At 42.7% G+C, this 17,808-nt stretch overlaps 1 protein-coding gene across 1 annotated transcript in view; it reads left to right on the top strand.

Moving 5' to 3' along the window:
* CNGB1 (cyclic nucleotide gated channel subunit beta 1) overlaps window positions 1-17,808 on the top strand; it is a 1,326,699-nt gene that overhangs the window by 1,219,638 nt on the left and 89,253 nt on the right. Inside the window, exon 39 of the mRNA XM_086945539.1 lies at window positions 12,918-13,036. Within this exon, the coding sequence (XP_086801665.1) occupies window positions 12,918-13,036 (119 nt within the window). The remainder of the gene's footprint in view (window positions 1-12,917; window positions 13,037-17,808) is intronic.

Consider the following 17,808-nt stretch of genomic DNA (forward strand, 5'->3'; position numbering starts at 1 on the left):
TTTAAATGGCAACACATGCACGTTTGGCGATTCCCTTGCGGAAGCGAGCTTTGAAATCATCTGTTTTTAATTAACAGATGGTTCCTGCTCACTCCCGCAAGGGAAACAGGCGCAGGTCCCCTCCTCTCTCCCCTCTGCCTGCTGCCTCCTCCTCTCCTCGTCAAACTTGTTTTTTTTCAGCGCAAGGCGGGCACGCTTGTTTAAACTACCATCGGATCGCACTCACTCTGCTTTCCTGGCACCGGAGCTTTCTTCAACTGAATATGAGTGTTTCCAGGGCTGTATGCTGGCACCATGTTGCGCAGCCCAACGCCCTCCTCCTTCAGGAGGCCGCAGCTGATGCTTTGTATACATAGCTACAAGACTAACAACTTAATTGAAATCTTAGGGGGCCATTGCCAAATCATCTAGGAGGGAAAGCATTTGAGGCGCTCCGTGTGCTGTTGAGAAACTGTAACAGACGTGCGACTTCTGACTGACGACGTTCTTCCGGCTTTTGAAGTCAACGGCTTGTCACTAAGAATTTCCCCGCAGCAACAGCCAGAGAAACCGCGAGGGATGGCCGGGACTGCCTGAAAGAAGCACATTGTAGAAAGCCGGCAAGTGAGGAGACAACCGCGTTTGCTGAGCCCGGGCTTTTTAAGTCATGAACGCGTCCCACCTACTAGCGTATTTCTTCACCGAGCTCAACCATGATCAAGTGCAGAAGGTGAGAACGTGGGGAGGGATCTAATGGGGTGTAAAATTAAAATCCTGAAATAGGTGTTTTACGAGAGAGGATGTAAAGCGTGCGGGGAGGAGCTGTTAAGATCTGTGGTGGAGGATGTAAGTGGTATAATACAATTGCCGGGATTGTGTGAACCTCGAAAAGAAAGTGGGGTGCAGTGGGATGCCTTTAAGCAGGGCTTTAAGTGAGCCGGGTCTTGTCGGTGCTCAGCACCAGCAGCTCTACAAAGCAGGTGCTGCAACGGTTTCCTATCGGGCTCTCCATTTTGACCTCACCCTCAGGGTGAAAAAATAATCTTAACTCTGCAGCAGTGCCACTCTTCACTGCCTTTAGTGTAACTCCAAAGAGACTTGTTTTAGTTCTTTCACAGTCTCATCAATTCAAAACTAAAGTATTTTCAATATTATATACAACAAAGCCATAGTTCTTGCATATTTATCTTATTCAATTAACAACCATTGACAAAGCCAATAGTCTGTGCGGTACTACAGTCCCAAAACAACAATTTTCTCATGTTAAGTCTATGGGGTTTTTTCATTTTTTTAACACGACTACAGCCCAAACTGCTGAATGGAATTACGTCAAAGTTAGCGGAAAGCTAGATGTTGGTCCAGAAAGCGGGCTTTTGTGATTTTGTGTAAATCCGTTCAATAGTTTTTGAGATATCTATCTTTAACAAATATAGATATCTGGGGACGCGAGGCCTTGCAGTGGACTCACGAATCCTATTAAAATTTGATTGGCTGTCAACACTTTAACAGGAAGTGTTGGAAACCATCTTGGGACTCAAGCCGAGTCCCAGAAAAACAGTAAAAAAAAAAAAAGAAATGGGGGCAGGGTAGCAATACCTTGACCGCCTCAGATATTGTGGGGGGTCCCTCAGGAACCCCCCGGAGTGAGTAGCATTTTTGTTTATTTTGCCGACGACTTGCTGGTGGATCCACAGCAACTTTTTAAAAAAACAAAGTGTGGGGTCCTTCGCTTCGTTTACTATAAGCCCCTGGGTGGGCCAGATCCTGGGGGCATTCAAAGCCCAGCAGAACACCACCTCCCAAGGGCAGTAACATTAATATATGTGGGGGAGCCTCATGGCACTCCCGCTGCCCCGTGGACCGCCACCTCCCTGGGGCTAAATATGAGCAATGCGGGGGGCTGTGTGTAACAGCAATGCCGGCTCCTGCAGCAGGCGGAGAGCCAACAGGGACTGTGGGGGCCTTCAGGCTTTCCCGCGGTCCCCAGTGAAGTGGCCTGGCTCTTGGAGATGGGGTCCCTTGAGCCAATAGAGGCCTGGGAGTGGTGCCGCTCGTACCCCCTGCCTTTAAAGGAAAAAAAAGAAAAGGCCTTGCCCCGGCGGGATGGGGTCCCTGGGGCCGAAATCAGCCCCAGAAGAGAGTCACGTAGCCCCACTTCCTTTGAATTATGAAAAAAAATAAAGGTCAGGTGGGAGGGTAGGGGTTTTCATTAAAAAAAATTTAAAGGGTCAGGCCTTGGGAAGGGCGTCCCCAGGTTCCACAATGGTCTTGGGAAGGGGGCCGCACTGCCCCCTTCTTAAAAAACAAAAATAAAAAAAAGCTGACAAATCACCCGAGGCCTTGCCCCCTTTCTTCACTATTCTGCAGGTAGTCCTTAGGGGCCAACAAGACCTCCTGTTACCTCCAGTAAGCCCCACCCAGTGGGAGTGATGACAGTTGGTCGGAGGCCACACCCACTTTCCCCACCACTCTGCAAATGTGCCTCTCAGCGCACAGATTGTGGGGGTATGAGGCCCCCTTGCCTCCTGAGGGCCTCAGGACTAAAGTGGACTTCTTCCCTAAATGAGTTGTGTGCCAGGAGGAGCGTTTGCAGAGGGGTGGCCAAAGGGGGCATGGCCTCTGACGACTTCTCAGCAATCTACCTGTGTGGGTCTTACTGGAGGTAACAGGAGTGGTAGTTGGCCCACAAGGACCCTTAAGAGCCAATGGGACTTCATCCTCATACTAGTAGTGCGCCAGGAGGCGCAATTGCAGAGTGGTTGAGAAAGGGGGCATGGCCTCCTATCAGGTCCCAGTAATCCTGCTGTGTGAGACTTACTGGAGGTAATAGGAAGGGTAGTTGGCCCCCAAAGACATCCTTGGGGCCAACTACCCCCCTGTTATCTCCAATAAGTCCTACACAAAGGCATTTGTAAGTGGTCTTCAGAGGTCACGCCCCTTTCTCTACCACTCTGGAAATGCGGCTAGTGGTGCACTACTGGTTAAGGGATGAAGTCCACTTTACTCCCGATGGACCTTGGAGGCCAAGAAGCCCTCCTGTAAGTCCTACGCAGTAGGATTCCTGAGAGCTGGTCAGGGCCTAGCCTTCTTTCTTCACCTTTCTGCAAACTTGACTACTAGTTACAAAAACATAGAAATTCACTGAAAAAAACAAAGGTAACAGGGATGTTATTACTAGGAAATGGAAAGAAAAAACCTTACAAATTCACTGAAAAAAGTAGAGGTTACAGAGACGTTATAATTAGGCTCAGGTTTCACTCGTACAAAGCCAGAGAAATATAGCAGTTATAGTTAGCTGAGCTAACCATAAATCGTGCACCCGCAATGCACTGCTTTTGACCTCACATATTACATTACTCATGACATGGGCAGTGACATCACTGATTACATCGCTGATGACATCTCAAATGACATCACTGATGACATCATCTACAACATCTCTGATGCACCCACTCATAGTCACCCCTCAATATAACGTTTCATACACCCACTTCAACCTCCACACTACCATTCTCAAAACCATTGACACACCCATACCATGACTTACACACCCCCTCACTGATTTATAGGTCTACACACACATCCCCTCAGTCATCCTTACAGCCACTCACACTCCAATTCACACTAATACAGCCACTGATATATCCACCCATAAAGCCACTCACATACTGTCAGTCACCCATAGAGCTACTCACACACCTACTCCCTCACCCATAGGGGGGGATCATGCAGCCACCTACTCACCTACAGTTAACAAATTAGATTTGGAGGGGTAAGCTTTACTGCTCCCACTTCAACCTGAGCAACAATAGGGAAGGTGTTGGACCTTGGCTGGTCAGATTTGCTATTGCACTCCAACATAAGCAATAGAAGGGAAAATATTGTACTTTCGAGGTGTTCAATTTATTGTTGCCACTCCAACATAAGAAACAGTAGGTTAAACCAAATGAACATAAACCATATATATAAATTATGATTTAAACGTTTAATCAATTACAAATATATATTTAAAGTACTTCCCACCCCATTATCCTAAAATTCCAACAACCACAAAAACAAATTAAATTAATAACAGAACAAATACACATTATTTGAAAATATGATAAAACTGTAAAACGAAATATTAAACACAAAACTCAAACATACATGATTATTTGATATTCCCATTATTAAAACAATTTAACAATTAACACACTAATCCAGTTAACCAATTAAGAAGTAAAAGAAATTACCATATCTCGTATACAGCTAAAACATTTTTATATAATTAGCTTATTAACAGAATAACAAAAAATAACAAAACAAAATAAAGCTTATAAAACCGTATAATCAATTAAAAAATAAACATTTTAAATGCTTCCCACTGTATTTCACTAAACACCCAACAACCTGCCCAAGATAAATAAATTGACATAAAATAAAAAGAATCCTAAACTTTACTACTACATAAAAAACACTAAAACATAATTTTGCATACTTAACATTAAAATAATAAATTGTATCACAAAAAACAATACAACTTAACTAAATAATTAAAAAACAATGTTATGTAAAACTATTTAAAAAAAACTATATAAAAGACCTAAGAAGCCTATATTCTTACCTCCTATATTCTGTCCCATGATATTTTGACATCACAATATTTGTGTCTATCAATTTTTTCACACAATATTTGGTCAAAATACCTTTTTAACATGTGTTGCTTTGTCTGTCAATGGTATGTTTGATGATATTCCTTCATGTGTCAACCCAATTTTCTCCCAATCTCCCATCGTGTGCCCTTTGAATTTTTCATTTCTTCTGCACTTACTTTCTCAGACACTCCTGGATACAATCCTGCCGTCTCCAGCTTTAAAAACCTTCCTGGCGCTCCAGCTATCTGCTCATTCCTTCTCTTGGCTTCATTATTGTGGAGATTGTCAAGCTCACCCTTTGTGGCATGCTCCCGACTAGTCTACAGTCGTCAGTATGCATAGTTCTTTGTTATTTTATATGTTTCTAATAACTAAACGTTTGGCAGTTTATATATCTGACAATACATGGTGTTACACTGTATACCTGTTTTGTCACATTGACAGATGTGTATTGGAGTGCCCCTGGCTCATATCAGGACCAATGTTTATCTATTACCTAGCTCTTCTTCTCAGTTTCCCCTGGGTCAGATACTTTATGCTTGCCTGTCATTTGAACATCTGTGTGCTCTGCTCTTGGGAGACAACGCCCTTGGCTACTAGAATCTGCATTTCTAATATTTGTGACACACGTTGATATCATAGTTGTGATTATTGCTGGCAATCTCTGACATATTATTGCAACCCATTCCTCTTGATGGGCATCCCTGGTATATCGTAGGAATTCCCGATCTCTGGTGAATAGCCTGGGATTTAACAGCCATAACTGCCATATTGTGTTGGTATTATTATTATTATTAATTGAATTTATAACGCGCACAGCTACCCTAGGCAGGGTTTCCCGGTGCAGGCATGTCTACTACTGCAGACTGAGTGGATGGCAAGCTGGTCACTGAGAGAAAAGCCAGGTCTTAAGATCTCGCCTAAACTTAAGGTAGAGAGATTCATGAAACTAGGAAGGGAATTCCATAATCTAGGGCCAAGAAATGAAAAGGAGCGACCTCCCATTCTGGTAAGTCTACAACTAGGAGTTACGAGATTGCCTTGAGTGGCTGAGAGTAAAGACCAAGAAGGGACATATGGATGGACAAGCTCCTGAAGATAAGCTGGGGAGGTCCCTTGCTTGATTTTAAAAACCGAACATAGGGTCTTGAATTTAATGCGACTGTCAATGCGGAGCCAATGTAAGTCCCGAAGGAAGGGAGAGATGGATAATTTCCTTGGGATATGACATAGGAGACGAGCTGCAGAGTTCTGGACCACCTGGAGTTTCCTCAGCACCTCCTGACTTCCACCTAAATACAGAACGTTACCGTAGTCCAGGCGAGAGGTGACCAGTGCCTGGACTACCGTTCTTTTAGTGGAGTCTGGAAGCATCCAGATGATCTTCCGCAGCCATCTTAGAATGGTAAAACAAGTGGCGGCAACACTAACCGCCTGTTGCCGCATTGAGAGGTTGTTATCAATAATAAACCCAAGATTACGAACTTGGGTAACAGGTTGGGGAAGAATGCCCATTCCAGTGGCCAATGTTGAGGACCCCAAAGATGCTTGTGTTTACCTAGAATAACAACCTCGGTCTTGTCTCTGTTTAGTTTCAATAGGTTAGCACACATCCACTCCGACACCCACCGTAGCCCCACCTGAAGGGAGGAAAAGGAACCTTCCTTCGTAGAGGACAAGGAAAAAATAATTTGCGTGTCATCGGCGTACGAGTAAAGGGTTAACCCCGCCTCCGCCAGGGGTCTCACATAGATATTAAAGAACATAGGGCTCAAAGTGGACCCCTGGGGAACTCCGTACGCAGATGACCGGACAGTAGATGAAGATTTAGAGGAAAAAACCTGGAATGTGCGGTCACTAAGAAAGGAGGCCAGCCAGATTAGAGCGGGCCCTTCGACTGCTGCCGACCGGAGAGACTTTAGAAGGATGGTATGAGACACAGTATTGAATGTGGTGCTCAGATCAAGTAAAATGAGCGCCGTCGTCTCCCCCCGATCGAGGCAGGAACGCAATTTCTCAGTGACCCCCAGCAAAGTGGTTTCTATAGAAAAATGGGTTCTAAATCCTGATTGGGATGGATGTAAGAAACCTGAGCTTTCCACATGAGCTGAGAGCTGGCAGTTGACGTGTTTTTCCAAGATTTTGGAAAGGACCGGCAACAGTGAAATTGGACGGAAATTAGACATAATCGAAGGATCATCTCCTGGCTTTTTTAGCAAAGGAACAACCATTGCATGCTTCCAATCTAGGGGAACGCAGGCTTCACTTAAGGATGCATTTAGAAGTGCTCTAAGAACTCCAAGATCCTCTGGCGAAAGCTGTTGCAAGATGTTAACAGGGAGAGGGTCTAAAGGAGAGCCAGATTTACCCTAGCTAGGCAATCTAAGAAAGATCTATCCTCGAAGGGAGACCATATGGAAATCGTGGCTGCTGAGAAATGGTAGCTCCCACAAGTCATGTCAGGCCGGGTATTTACTAAATTCGCAGGACTGGGAGTTTTTAATGAGCTGTGTATCGTCTCGACCTTAGAGATAAAATAGTTTGCAATGTTTTTGCATTGAGTCTCGTCCAGGGCAGGTGGCATCGGAGCAGTATTTGATCCAGCCAACTTTTTGACCATGAAGAATAAAGCCCGTGGACGGTTCAATGAATTGGTGATGGTATTCGAGACAAAGGAGATTTTTGCCGCTTTACAGGCCCGATGGTAAGTGTTTAAGGCGACATTATAATCAGATTTGCCGCTGAGGGTGTAGGTCTTTTGCCATCTTCTTTCCAAGTGCTTGCACTTGGATTTCATGGCCTTTAGCTCATGATTGAACCATAAGGTAGGAGAGTGGTGAGTCGAACTACTTTTTAATACCAAGGGCAGGCAGGTCTAAATAGACTTAGCTAACCAGTAAGACACTGCAGGAGTTTGAGAACAACAAGGTAAATTGATGTCCGGAGGGTTCACCATTAAAAGCTTATTAAGGGAATCTAAGTCTAGCTTCTTCTAGGGCCTTCTTCAGACTGCGTCATCTCTGCGAGCAGGCGCAATGCCCCCGAGGATACTAATCTGAATCGGACGGTATAGTGGTCTGACCGCCAAAAGGGAAGCGCAGGTAGACTGCAGTCCCACACAATGCTGGACAGAATAGGATACAAGAGGTGACCCGCCTGATGAGTGGGACCCTGATTATTTAACAACAGATTGAGAGCTTCAAGATCAGCTAGAAAAGTTGAGCTCCGAATATCCAGGGGGTCTTCTAAGTGAGGATTAAGGTCCCCCAGAATGGTGAAATTGGCAGCCTTCATAGCGAGCGGGCCACTAGGTCAGGGAATGTAGACAACCAATTCTTAGGGTTCCCCGGGGGTTGGTAGATAAGCATACCAGATAGGGTCATTTGGGGGGAAACAGCCAGTTTGAACAGCGCGGCTTCACAATCTGGAAAAGGTTGGGGCTCAAATTTACCGGAATAGATATCCTTAAAAATTACAGCAATCCCACCTCCTTTCTTAATTCCTCTGTCCCTTCTAGAAATGACGTGGCCGGTGATGGATTAAACCCAGATCTTTTGACTGGGTCTGAGTGTTTGATTGATTCAGATGCCCCGTCCATCACCACCACCCCCTTTTGTACCGTGGCCAGGGGGAAGGGTGCTAGCGACATCTGGGCCTGAACTGGTATGGAGCCAGGTTTCAGTTAGGAACAAAGCATCAGGAGTCTCTGAGGTCAGAAAATCAAATATATGTGTTTTGTTCTTAGGAAGGGAGCGGCAATTGATGCTCCAGAAGCGTAGGTGTTTGCCTGCCTTTGGGAAGAGAATGTGTTGTGTGGTAGTGTCCCTGCCTTTAGATGCGAGGATACCCGAATTAGAGTACTTCAAGCCTAGCGTAAAACCACAGTTAGCACATCTAAAACTGACTAGTGATAAATTGCACGCAGTGCAAAATGAGGAGACATTACCTCTAAGTAGCAAAAGCTCTTCCACGGCATACGTAAGTTGACTAGGAGGGTTTATGTCAGTTGCGGCATAGTTGCTGGCCGCTGGTCGCGTCAGGGCGTGGACGGGCGCAGACGGGCTTGCCTCTGGCACGCCTCCAGCGCGCCATCGGCACGCCCGCTGCGCACTTGCATCAGGACGCTATTTAAGATGTCAAGAGCAATGAGCAAGGCAGCAAGAGTGTCGCCCTGTCTAGCAATCCCCCCCCCCCCCCCCCCCCCCCCAGAGAGTCTGGGATGGAACGGAGCACGAGATTAAAGCACCGCCATCTTGGGAGTGACAAACACAAGCAATACAATAGGACACACAGTGTTTACAAGAAACCGGCAGGTAAGATCAAAGGAAGGAGAACAAAAGGTTCTCTGATGCAAAGTAATATTTTTAAAATGCGGGTGAGAGGAAAGAAGCAAAATTAAATTTTAAAATACAGTAAGCAAAATTTAAAACCACAATTACTCAGCACATAGCGAGCCGTACTCACAGCTTGCTTCGGGATGCTATTTAAGGTGTCAAGAGCAACGAGCGAGGCGGCAAGAGTGTCGCCCTGTCTAGCAAGCACCCCGAGAGTCTGGAATGCAACGGAGCACGAGATTAAAGCACGGCCATCTTGGGAGTGACCAACACAAGCATTACAATAGGACACACAGTGTTTACAAGAAACCGGCAGGTAAGATCAAAGGAAGGAGAACAAAAGGTTCTCTGACGCAAAGTTATATTTTTAAAATGCGAGTGAGGAAAGAAGCAAAATGTAACTTTAAAATACAGTAAGCAAAATTTAAAACCACAATTACTCAGCACATAGCGAGCCGTATTGGTGCTTGCAGATCCATTACTCAATCAATCATTACTTACCATCTGGAGCACTAGTATATGTGAATACCCTAAGTATGTGTGTAAGTATGTATGTATATATTATTTGTAAAGTATGTAGCTAGCCAAAAGACATTGGAGTGCTGTACAAGATACTTAGCGTAAAAACATTCTGATACTTGGGATCCAACGTCATGCATTAAAAAAAAAAAATCAAATTAAAAGCTGATACTTGGGTGTCAAAAAGTTATTTTCTGAAAATTACAAACATTTGCTGAAAATTTAGTATCTGGACTTAAATGAAAACTGCTGTTCTTTAGCTGAATATGTATGGTTTCAGAAAAAGTCAAGCTGATATATGAGTGCTGAATTATACTGCATTGCCATATGATAATTAAAGCTGATATGTGAATGAATTTTCATAATTAGTTGTAGATACCTCTTGCTGTTGTTGTTTCCTTGGTGTCAGAGGGCACTTGTGCTATGGGTTTTATATTATGACAGATGTGGAGGCTTTTATACTGCTATAGCAACTGCTGCCCGATGTCAACACCTGTAATATTAGTATACCATTAGGAAACTTTTTTTTTATCTGAACCTATAAGGTTTCTGTAACCAGAATGATGGCTTCCATGTCCGGGCATGTGAGATATTTCTAACATAAGGGAACAGCCCTGCTTTATACTATCCAAGATTGTCAGATCTATATAATTTATCACCCTTCCTCTTCCAAGCAGATTACCAGTCATATTATAGGATTTAAGAATCTGCTTAGAAAGTGCCTGGGTAGAAAAGTGAAATGAAGTGTGAGGCAAAAGTGACTGATACATGTTGATAAATGAAATGAGGACAGGTGAAACTACATACCCTAATTATTTGAACTGCTTGTAAAATGCATGACTATTTGATGAATTTTGAGGGAAATTTTGATAAAGTTTGAATTGTTTTTCCACCATCCTTTGGAATGGGTTTTGGGGTCCAGCCTTCCCAATACGCTGGGAATTGCTTTTAACCCCATGGAACTTCTGGAATATATAACAAGTACTCCTTCTAAACTACCTTTAAAACCAATGGGTTCTTGGACAATTTATTTGAAAGTTTGGGTTTTAAAATACATAATTAGGGCAATTAAAAACACATTTTCTCAGGTAGTGAATCACATCTTGAACTCATCCAATTTCCAAGCATAGTAACTTTCATTGCTATTATCCTTCAATATATGGAAGGCCTGCGTAGGGTTTGGGAGTGGGAAGGACACTGGCGCTCAAGCAGTAGTACAAATGGTTGGAGAGTGGTAAGATTATACAGATTTTCACGGTGCGGCCAGTGTGGAGGAATACCCTAAACCTCTTAATGAGCTAAAGATGAGAACCCTTGGCACTCGAACAACATATAGCAGGTACTGGGCACACGCGTGGAGATAAACAGTATTGGTACTGAGAGATTAACATAAAATAAAGTTAACACCGGTAGTGTAACAAACATGTTGTTTATGTAGATGTTTTCTTCAGAACATACAACGCCAGCCGACACGTGTTTCGTCAACAGGGGGATACCTGTGACTCTTCAGGGCTGCATAGGCGTGATGCGCGAATCTATTTACCGGTGATAGTTCCAACCCGGTCAACGGGTATAAAAGGAGCCGTAGGTACGGTACGATTGGATGAAGGTACAAACACAGAAGGTTATGTCTGTGTGGCCAAGACCTTGTGGTATCCGGTCTCGGCGGTGCTCGTCTCTGCATTCAGACAGACGAGCACGGCCGAGACTGGATACCACAAGGTCTTGGCCACACAGACATACCCTTCTGCGTTTGTACCTTCATCCAATCGTACCGTACCTACGGCTCCTTTTATACCCGTCAACCGGGTTGGAACTATCACTGGTAAATAGATTCGCTCATCACGCCTATGCAGCCCTAAAGAGTCAAGGGTATCCCCCTGTTGACGAAACACGTGTCGACTGGCGTTATATGTTCTGAAGAAAACATCTACATAAACAACATGTTTGTTACACTACCGGTGTCAACTTTATTTTATGTAAATCTCTCAGTACCAATACTGTTTATCTCTACACGTGTGCCCAGTACCTGCTATATCCTTCAATATATGGTCCCTTATCACAGTTTTGGTAGCTAGATCGTCACCAGAGGCATAAAGATTAAAGACCTGGTTTAGAGTTGGATGATCGAACTAAAACTTCCAATTTTGGGCATAAAAGTTAAATCCAGAGAATATAACAGTAACATTTCTTCAACTTCATAGATATTATGGATGAGGAAATTACACTGGTGAATTCTCTTCTCCTTTTAGAACTTCCTCAACAAAATCAGAGGATTCTCCATTGTCAATGCTAAATCAAGTCCTACTTTTGGCAAGGATCTCAAATTGAGAGGGCCGGAGAGTCATTGATTGCCATTCTCTAAGAACCATTAATGTATACTGAAAGAGGTAAGAGAAGGATGAATAATCCAACCAAGAGGCAGATTTCCTTGGAACAGTTAGGTAATTGAAAAACAAGGCAGAAGATAGTAATTATAGTCCACAATCGTCTAAATCAGGAAGGACTGTCTCCTGGACAAGGGTGAGAAAACATATGTGGATTATTTACTTATTTTTCCTAGTGGATGAACTCTTCCCACATTTGAAAAAGTATACTTGTGAGTGTAGGAAAAATATAACTCCTTTGAATTTGCCCTTGACTTTATGGAATAGCTTAGTGCAGAGGGCATGCAGCAAGGTCTGTGGCCAAACTGTTGTTTGCATCTGTGAAACCCATTGTGTGTGCATGTTATGGAGTGCTTGATGTGTATATATATCACATTAGGAAATGTATGTGAAGTAGCAGAAATACATAGCTCACTCTTAGGTGCAACTTATCTGTGAGATGCATTACTGATACTTATGAGCACACCTGGGCCTGATTAACAAAGCCATTCTCGCCTATGTTTGAAGGTATCTACTAAAGGATCGCTAACAAGCGTGATTATATTTGGTATTGCATAACTATACGTCACAGCTGCATACAAATCAGTAACTTTAAGCTTTACGAATGAGCTGGGGAGTAGGAAGATCAACGCTTGGATTTCCTTGAGAGTTGTGAACGTTTACAAAAATGTGAGCTTATGGACTTTCCCAATCCCCGTCCAAACCTTTTCTAGTCAAAAAGGGAACAGGAACACCACCAAGATTCTTTGGGCATAGGCAATGGGGGGGGGGGATCTCCATTGTAAAAAACATATTATATCCTGTGCACAGATCAGCATTGGGAAAATAGCAATATTTTAAAAATGACATTTTATTACCACTACAGATGTGTTATGTGAATCAAGAAAAATCATCAATGGGATCCTGTACGGAAAAGTACTTCTGAGTGCAGATTTACAATGAATCCCCCTTGTGACTCAAACGCTTGTTGTTTATTTCTCACGTGCTTGCATTTGAAATGTGTCTGTTGTATTGTCTGAGTATTCCCATGTATGCAATTAGCAAATCACTCTCCTCTCTTTCAGGGGGAAATCGGCAGGGAGATGTACATCATCAAAGCCGGTCAGGTGCAGGTGTTAGGGGGGCCAGATGGAAAGACCGTGCTTGTCACTCTTAAATCCGGATCTGTGTTTGGAGAAATCAGGTCAGTGAATGCATTTTTAGCTTTTCCGCAAATAATGAGCTACGCGTTATTGGTTACAACAGAGTAATCTAATGGCTGTTGATTACCAACACAGCAATTTTGAAAGGAATTAACAGCCCTTATTGCCCCAAGCTATAGATAACAAAGTTAACAGCAACAGGGTCAATAGCACTATACAATGACAGGTCATACCCTACCATACTATACAGTGACAGGCCATATGCCATACCATATGTTACAACATACCATACCATACTATACAGTGACAGGCCATACCATACCATATGACAGGCCTTACCATACCATACTATACAATGACAAGCCATGCTATACAAGGACATACCATACTATACCATTCTGCGACAGGCCATATCATGCCATACCATACCATACAATGACAAACCATAATACCATACCATACTATACACTGACAAGCCATACAATACTATACCATATTATACAATGACTATCCGTTTCATACCTTACTATAGATTGACAGGCCAATCCATACCCTACTGTACAATTGCAAGCCATACCACACCATGCCATGGCAGGCCATGCCATATCATAACAAGGTTATTAGACCTAGTCCCCAAGTTAGTAGCAACACTGTGCTGCTTCAAAAAACAGCCAACATCTGCAGAGTTAAACGATGCATCTCTGTTTTTAGATCACGCCTGAGACAAAAACAAGCCATGCTATATTATACCATGCCATACCATATAATACAATGGCATGCAATACCACACCATACCATATTATAGATTGACAGGATACAACAAATTATACTATACAATGACAGGCCAACCTATACCATGCCATACTAGGCTACACTATATTATGACAGGTCATACCATACCTTACCATGACTTACCTTACAACGACAAGACATACCATACCATATTATACCATAGAATTATAGGCCATACCATACCATACAATTCTATACTATACAATGACAGGCCATACCAAGTTTAATAGCCCCAGTCCCCAATTTTCTAGCAAAACTCTTCCACTTCAGACAAATAGCCAAGATCCACAGAGTCAATGGATGCTGCTCTATTCTCATACCATGCCATGCTATGACAGGCCATATCATTACATACCATAATACAATGGCAAGCCATGCCATATCATATCATATACCATATAGTGGAGGATCATATCATACCATACCAAACCATAATATATACTGACAGGCCATACCATATCATACCATTCTATACAATGATGGGCTATACTCTACCATACTATAGATTGACAGGCCATATTATACCATACCATACCATACCATACCATGCCTTGACAGACCATACCATACAATACCATAACAAGGTTTATAGACCTAGTTCCCAAGTTACTAACAAGGCTTTGCTACTTCCGACAAACAACCAACATCTGCAGAGTTAAAAGATGCTGCTCTGTTTGTAGGTGCCAACTGAGATAGTGCATGCGCTGTTGCCGCAAGATCATTTGTTAACTTAACTTACAAGGGGACTTACACGCTTATTCTCATTAGCTGTCTTCATTGCTACTTTCATTCCATTGCTACCTATTGGTCTGTGCATGCCTTTTCTCTTCATGTGTTTGTTCCTTCAATGGGGCATAGACCAACTACTGATTAATGTCTTTATTAGTGCTGTTCCACTGTTCGCACTCAGATTGAGGTGCTTTGACATTTTAGCCATGGACTTATTTAATATTACATGTCAATTTCTTGTTTTCAACTGGCAATTCCAGCTTTTTATTAAAGCAGTCAATGCAACAGCATGTTTTTCTCAACTTATTTGAATGTGTTGTTGTTGGGGGTTGCTGGTACAAGTTTTTTCTCTGCACTCATGCGATCTCTAGTTACATGTTTTGAAATCTCACAAATACTAACGGTTTCCTTCACAGCACTCGGCCGATCTGTGTAAGTTTTCATCTAGCAGTGCTCTTTAAATATGGATTTTTTTGTTTATAGAAATATGTACAGCAGACAAAGAACAGAGGGCACTCTCAAAAACAAAATATAAATCATTAAATGCCTCCCTGTGCCCATCTTTGCCAAATTCTTGCAGAAGGCATAGGTGCAATAAAAAATAAATGTGTGACTCAAGCTTGCATTTTACATTGGATTAGACCCACAGTTGTATTCGGTTGAAATGAACTTTTTCTTATTTAAATTCGCAAATTTATTAGAAAATCTAGTCTCTGTTTGAAGCTTCAGGGTCCCTCAGACTGCAAGGATGCTGGTGTAAACTCTAAACCACAGAAACTTGGTTTTTTCTGGGTCAGACACACTCCTGTTTCCCTCTTTCACTGCTGTTTGCAGATCGTGAATGTATGAAGTGCTGTTAAAATCACCCATCTAGAACTGTGCAAAAATTGCCGCTTTATCAGTTCGCAAATAGAGTGAACACCATTCAGCCCTTTGATACCTACATGAAGCCGCCACTCTGAATGCTGAAGTATTTGTTCTTAGGGGTCTGAAGATATCGGTATTTTATAAAGCAGCACCCGGAAACAGCTCCAAAGTAACAACCATGCCAAACAAATTGTATAAGATTACACCCCGCAGTCATCCCTGTTTTTAGGATTCGCCCGAGACAGCACACTTACCACGATCTATTGTTTTTAAAATAAAAGGTGCTTTTAGCCCGCCCATTACTTACCATTGGCTGGCTTCATAGTCAAAAATATTTTCTTCTTTTTCATTGGTAAGCTCATGTCAGACACTTTTGCCTTAGCTTTGTCTCCCTGTGTTTTTTTTTACTTCCCGAAGTATGGACCAACTACTGATTGATATCTTGATTAGTGTTCTTCCGCACTGCTTGCACTCGGATTGTGGTACATTTCCTTTTGCATTTGCTTACAAGACAACTAAAAACCATCCGAGTTGAAGCTTATTCTTCATGATATTTCCAAGAGCTGAATGCAAACAACTAGCAATAACAAAACTTTGTCACATGTGACTAATGTCTGAAACATACATTTCAGCTACCTGGGCTTTTATTGATGGTGAAGATGTAAACATACTCCCTTCGTTTAAGACTGTGGCCATACAGTATGTTTTTTTCTGAATTAACGTTTGGTGCTGTGTTACATTTACTTATTTGTTGGTTATCTCTTTTATGATTTAGAGGATGTTTCAATCATAACCAGACATGAAGTGATTTCCAAAGGTTTATGCTTGAGCTTGACCTCTACCCACCCCTAAAAGTATCCTTACCTCCCTTTACCTCTACCCACCCAGAACCCTAAAATCACCTTTATCTCCCTTTACCTCTACCCTCCCCTGAATCCTCAAGTCACACTCACCTCTGCCCAACGCTAACCATCAAGTCACCCTCAGCTCCCTTTATCTCTACACACCACCCAAACCTAAAAATCACCCTTATCTCCCTTTAACTCTACCCATTCCTAAACATTAAAATCTTTTTTTCTTTAAATAACATCAAAAGCATGCTATTTGGTATTAAAAAACCTACCTGTGTGGTACGGTTCTACGTGGTAAAGGTACAAATACTTTCCTGCCTAGTACTTACCTGTATGGTAAAGGTCCTGCATGGTAAAGAGTGTTTGCCCTCAGGCAGGACAAATCCCCACCATTTCCTTAAACAGTCTCCTGCCTTCACCCTAGCACCCCTAAGTGTTTTGAGGGCACTATTGGTTGTTTTATGCCCTTAAGTATGTTTGGCAGGCACCTTCATCTCTTTGGCGGTTTGCCCTCTCCCTCTCTACCTTCCCTAAGCAGCGCATGCCCTGTCACTGGCAAGACATTTTGTTGACTTACAATGATTGGCTTTATCACCACTCTCATTCCCTTGCTTTCTTTGAATGGCGAGTGCAGGCTTAAGTTCCTCATTGTATGTTTGTCCCTACCGTAGAGCATGGCCCATGTACTGCTTCCATTGCCCAGTGTTCTTCTGCTGCTTGTCGCTTTCAGAGGTACTTTTTCCCATTTACTTGCACCTTTTTTCCCTCCCCCTCCCTCATTGTTGCTTGCCCTAACCCCCACCACCCACCAAGGTCCAGTCTGCCCTTCCCCGGTTGTTACTTGCTCCCTCCCATCTCGCCAGGATGAAAAACACCCAAATGTCACGCTACTAAGTGTATACATTTTACAAAGATGTATTCCGTGCTCTGCTGGATCTTTTTGGTGCTATCTGTATGGGGTGCAAAGACAGAAAACTTCAGCTCAGACATAAGATAATTCGTTATTTTGTTAAGGCAGAGAATAATACGATAGAAAATGGATCACTGCGCCATGCAGTCAGCACTGACTGTGTTCTAGTGCTTTTTGTTTCCCAACTTCCAGCAATGCTATGCAAAATCTCTAACAGAAATTGACAAAACCAATAGCTCTCCCTTAGGCAAAACCTATTTGCTTTGTCAATGCTTGTTAATTTAAACATCCCACCTTGGTTGTGGACATACACAACAAGATGGGGTTGGAAAACACCAGCATGAGGGAAGATAAGAACCCCTGTGATGCTCCCAAAATCACATACACTTGTGATTACAGTAGAAACTGTTACCTTTTTTAATAGGAATGCATGTTTACAAGACTGATCTTATCAGACAAACAATGAGCCAACTAGTAAGTAGGAAGAACGGCGAACAAGACCTCCACAAATGATCGGTAATACCAAAACAAGATGCCAGTATTTCAAACAAGAAGACCTCTCTGACTCTAAGACATAAAAATAAGGATTAAACATCAGACTAATGCCTAGCACCACACAACACAATGACATGCCAGGTTATACATTAGCATACAGCGACAGGCC

This window comes from Lissotriton vulgaris, chromosome 12 (assembly GCF_964263255.1).
Source record: "Lissotriton vulgaris chromosome 12, aLisVul1.2, whole genome shotgun sequence".
Taxonomy (NCBI): domain Eukaryota; kingdom Metazoa; phylum Chordata; class Amphibia; order Caudata; family Salamandridae; genus Lissotriton; species Lissotriton vulgaris.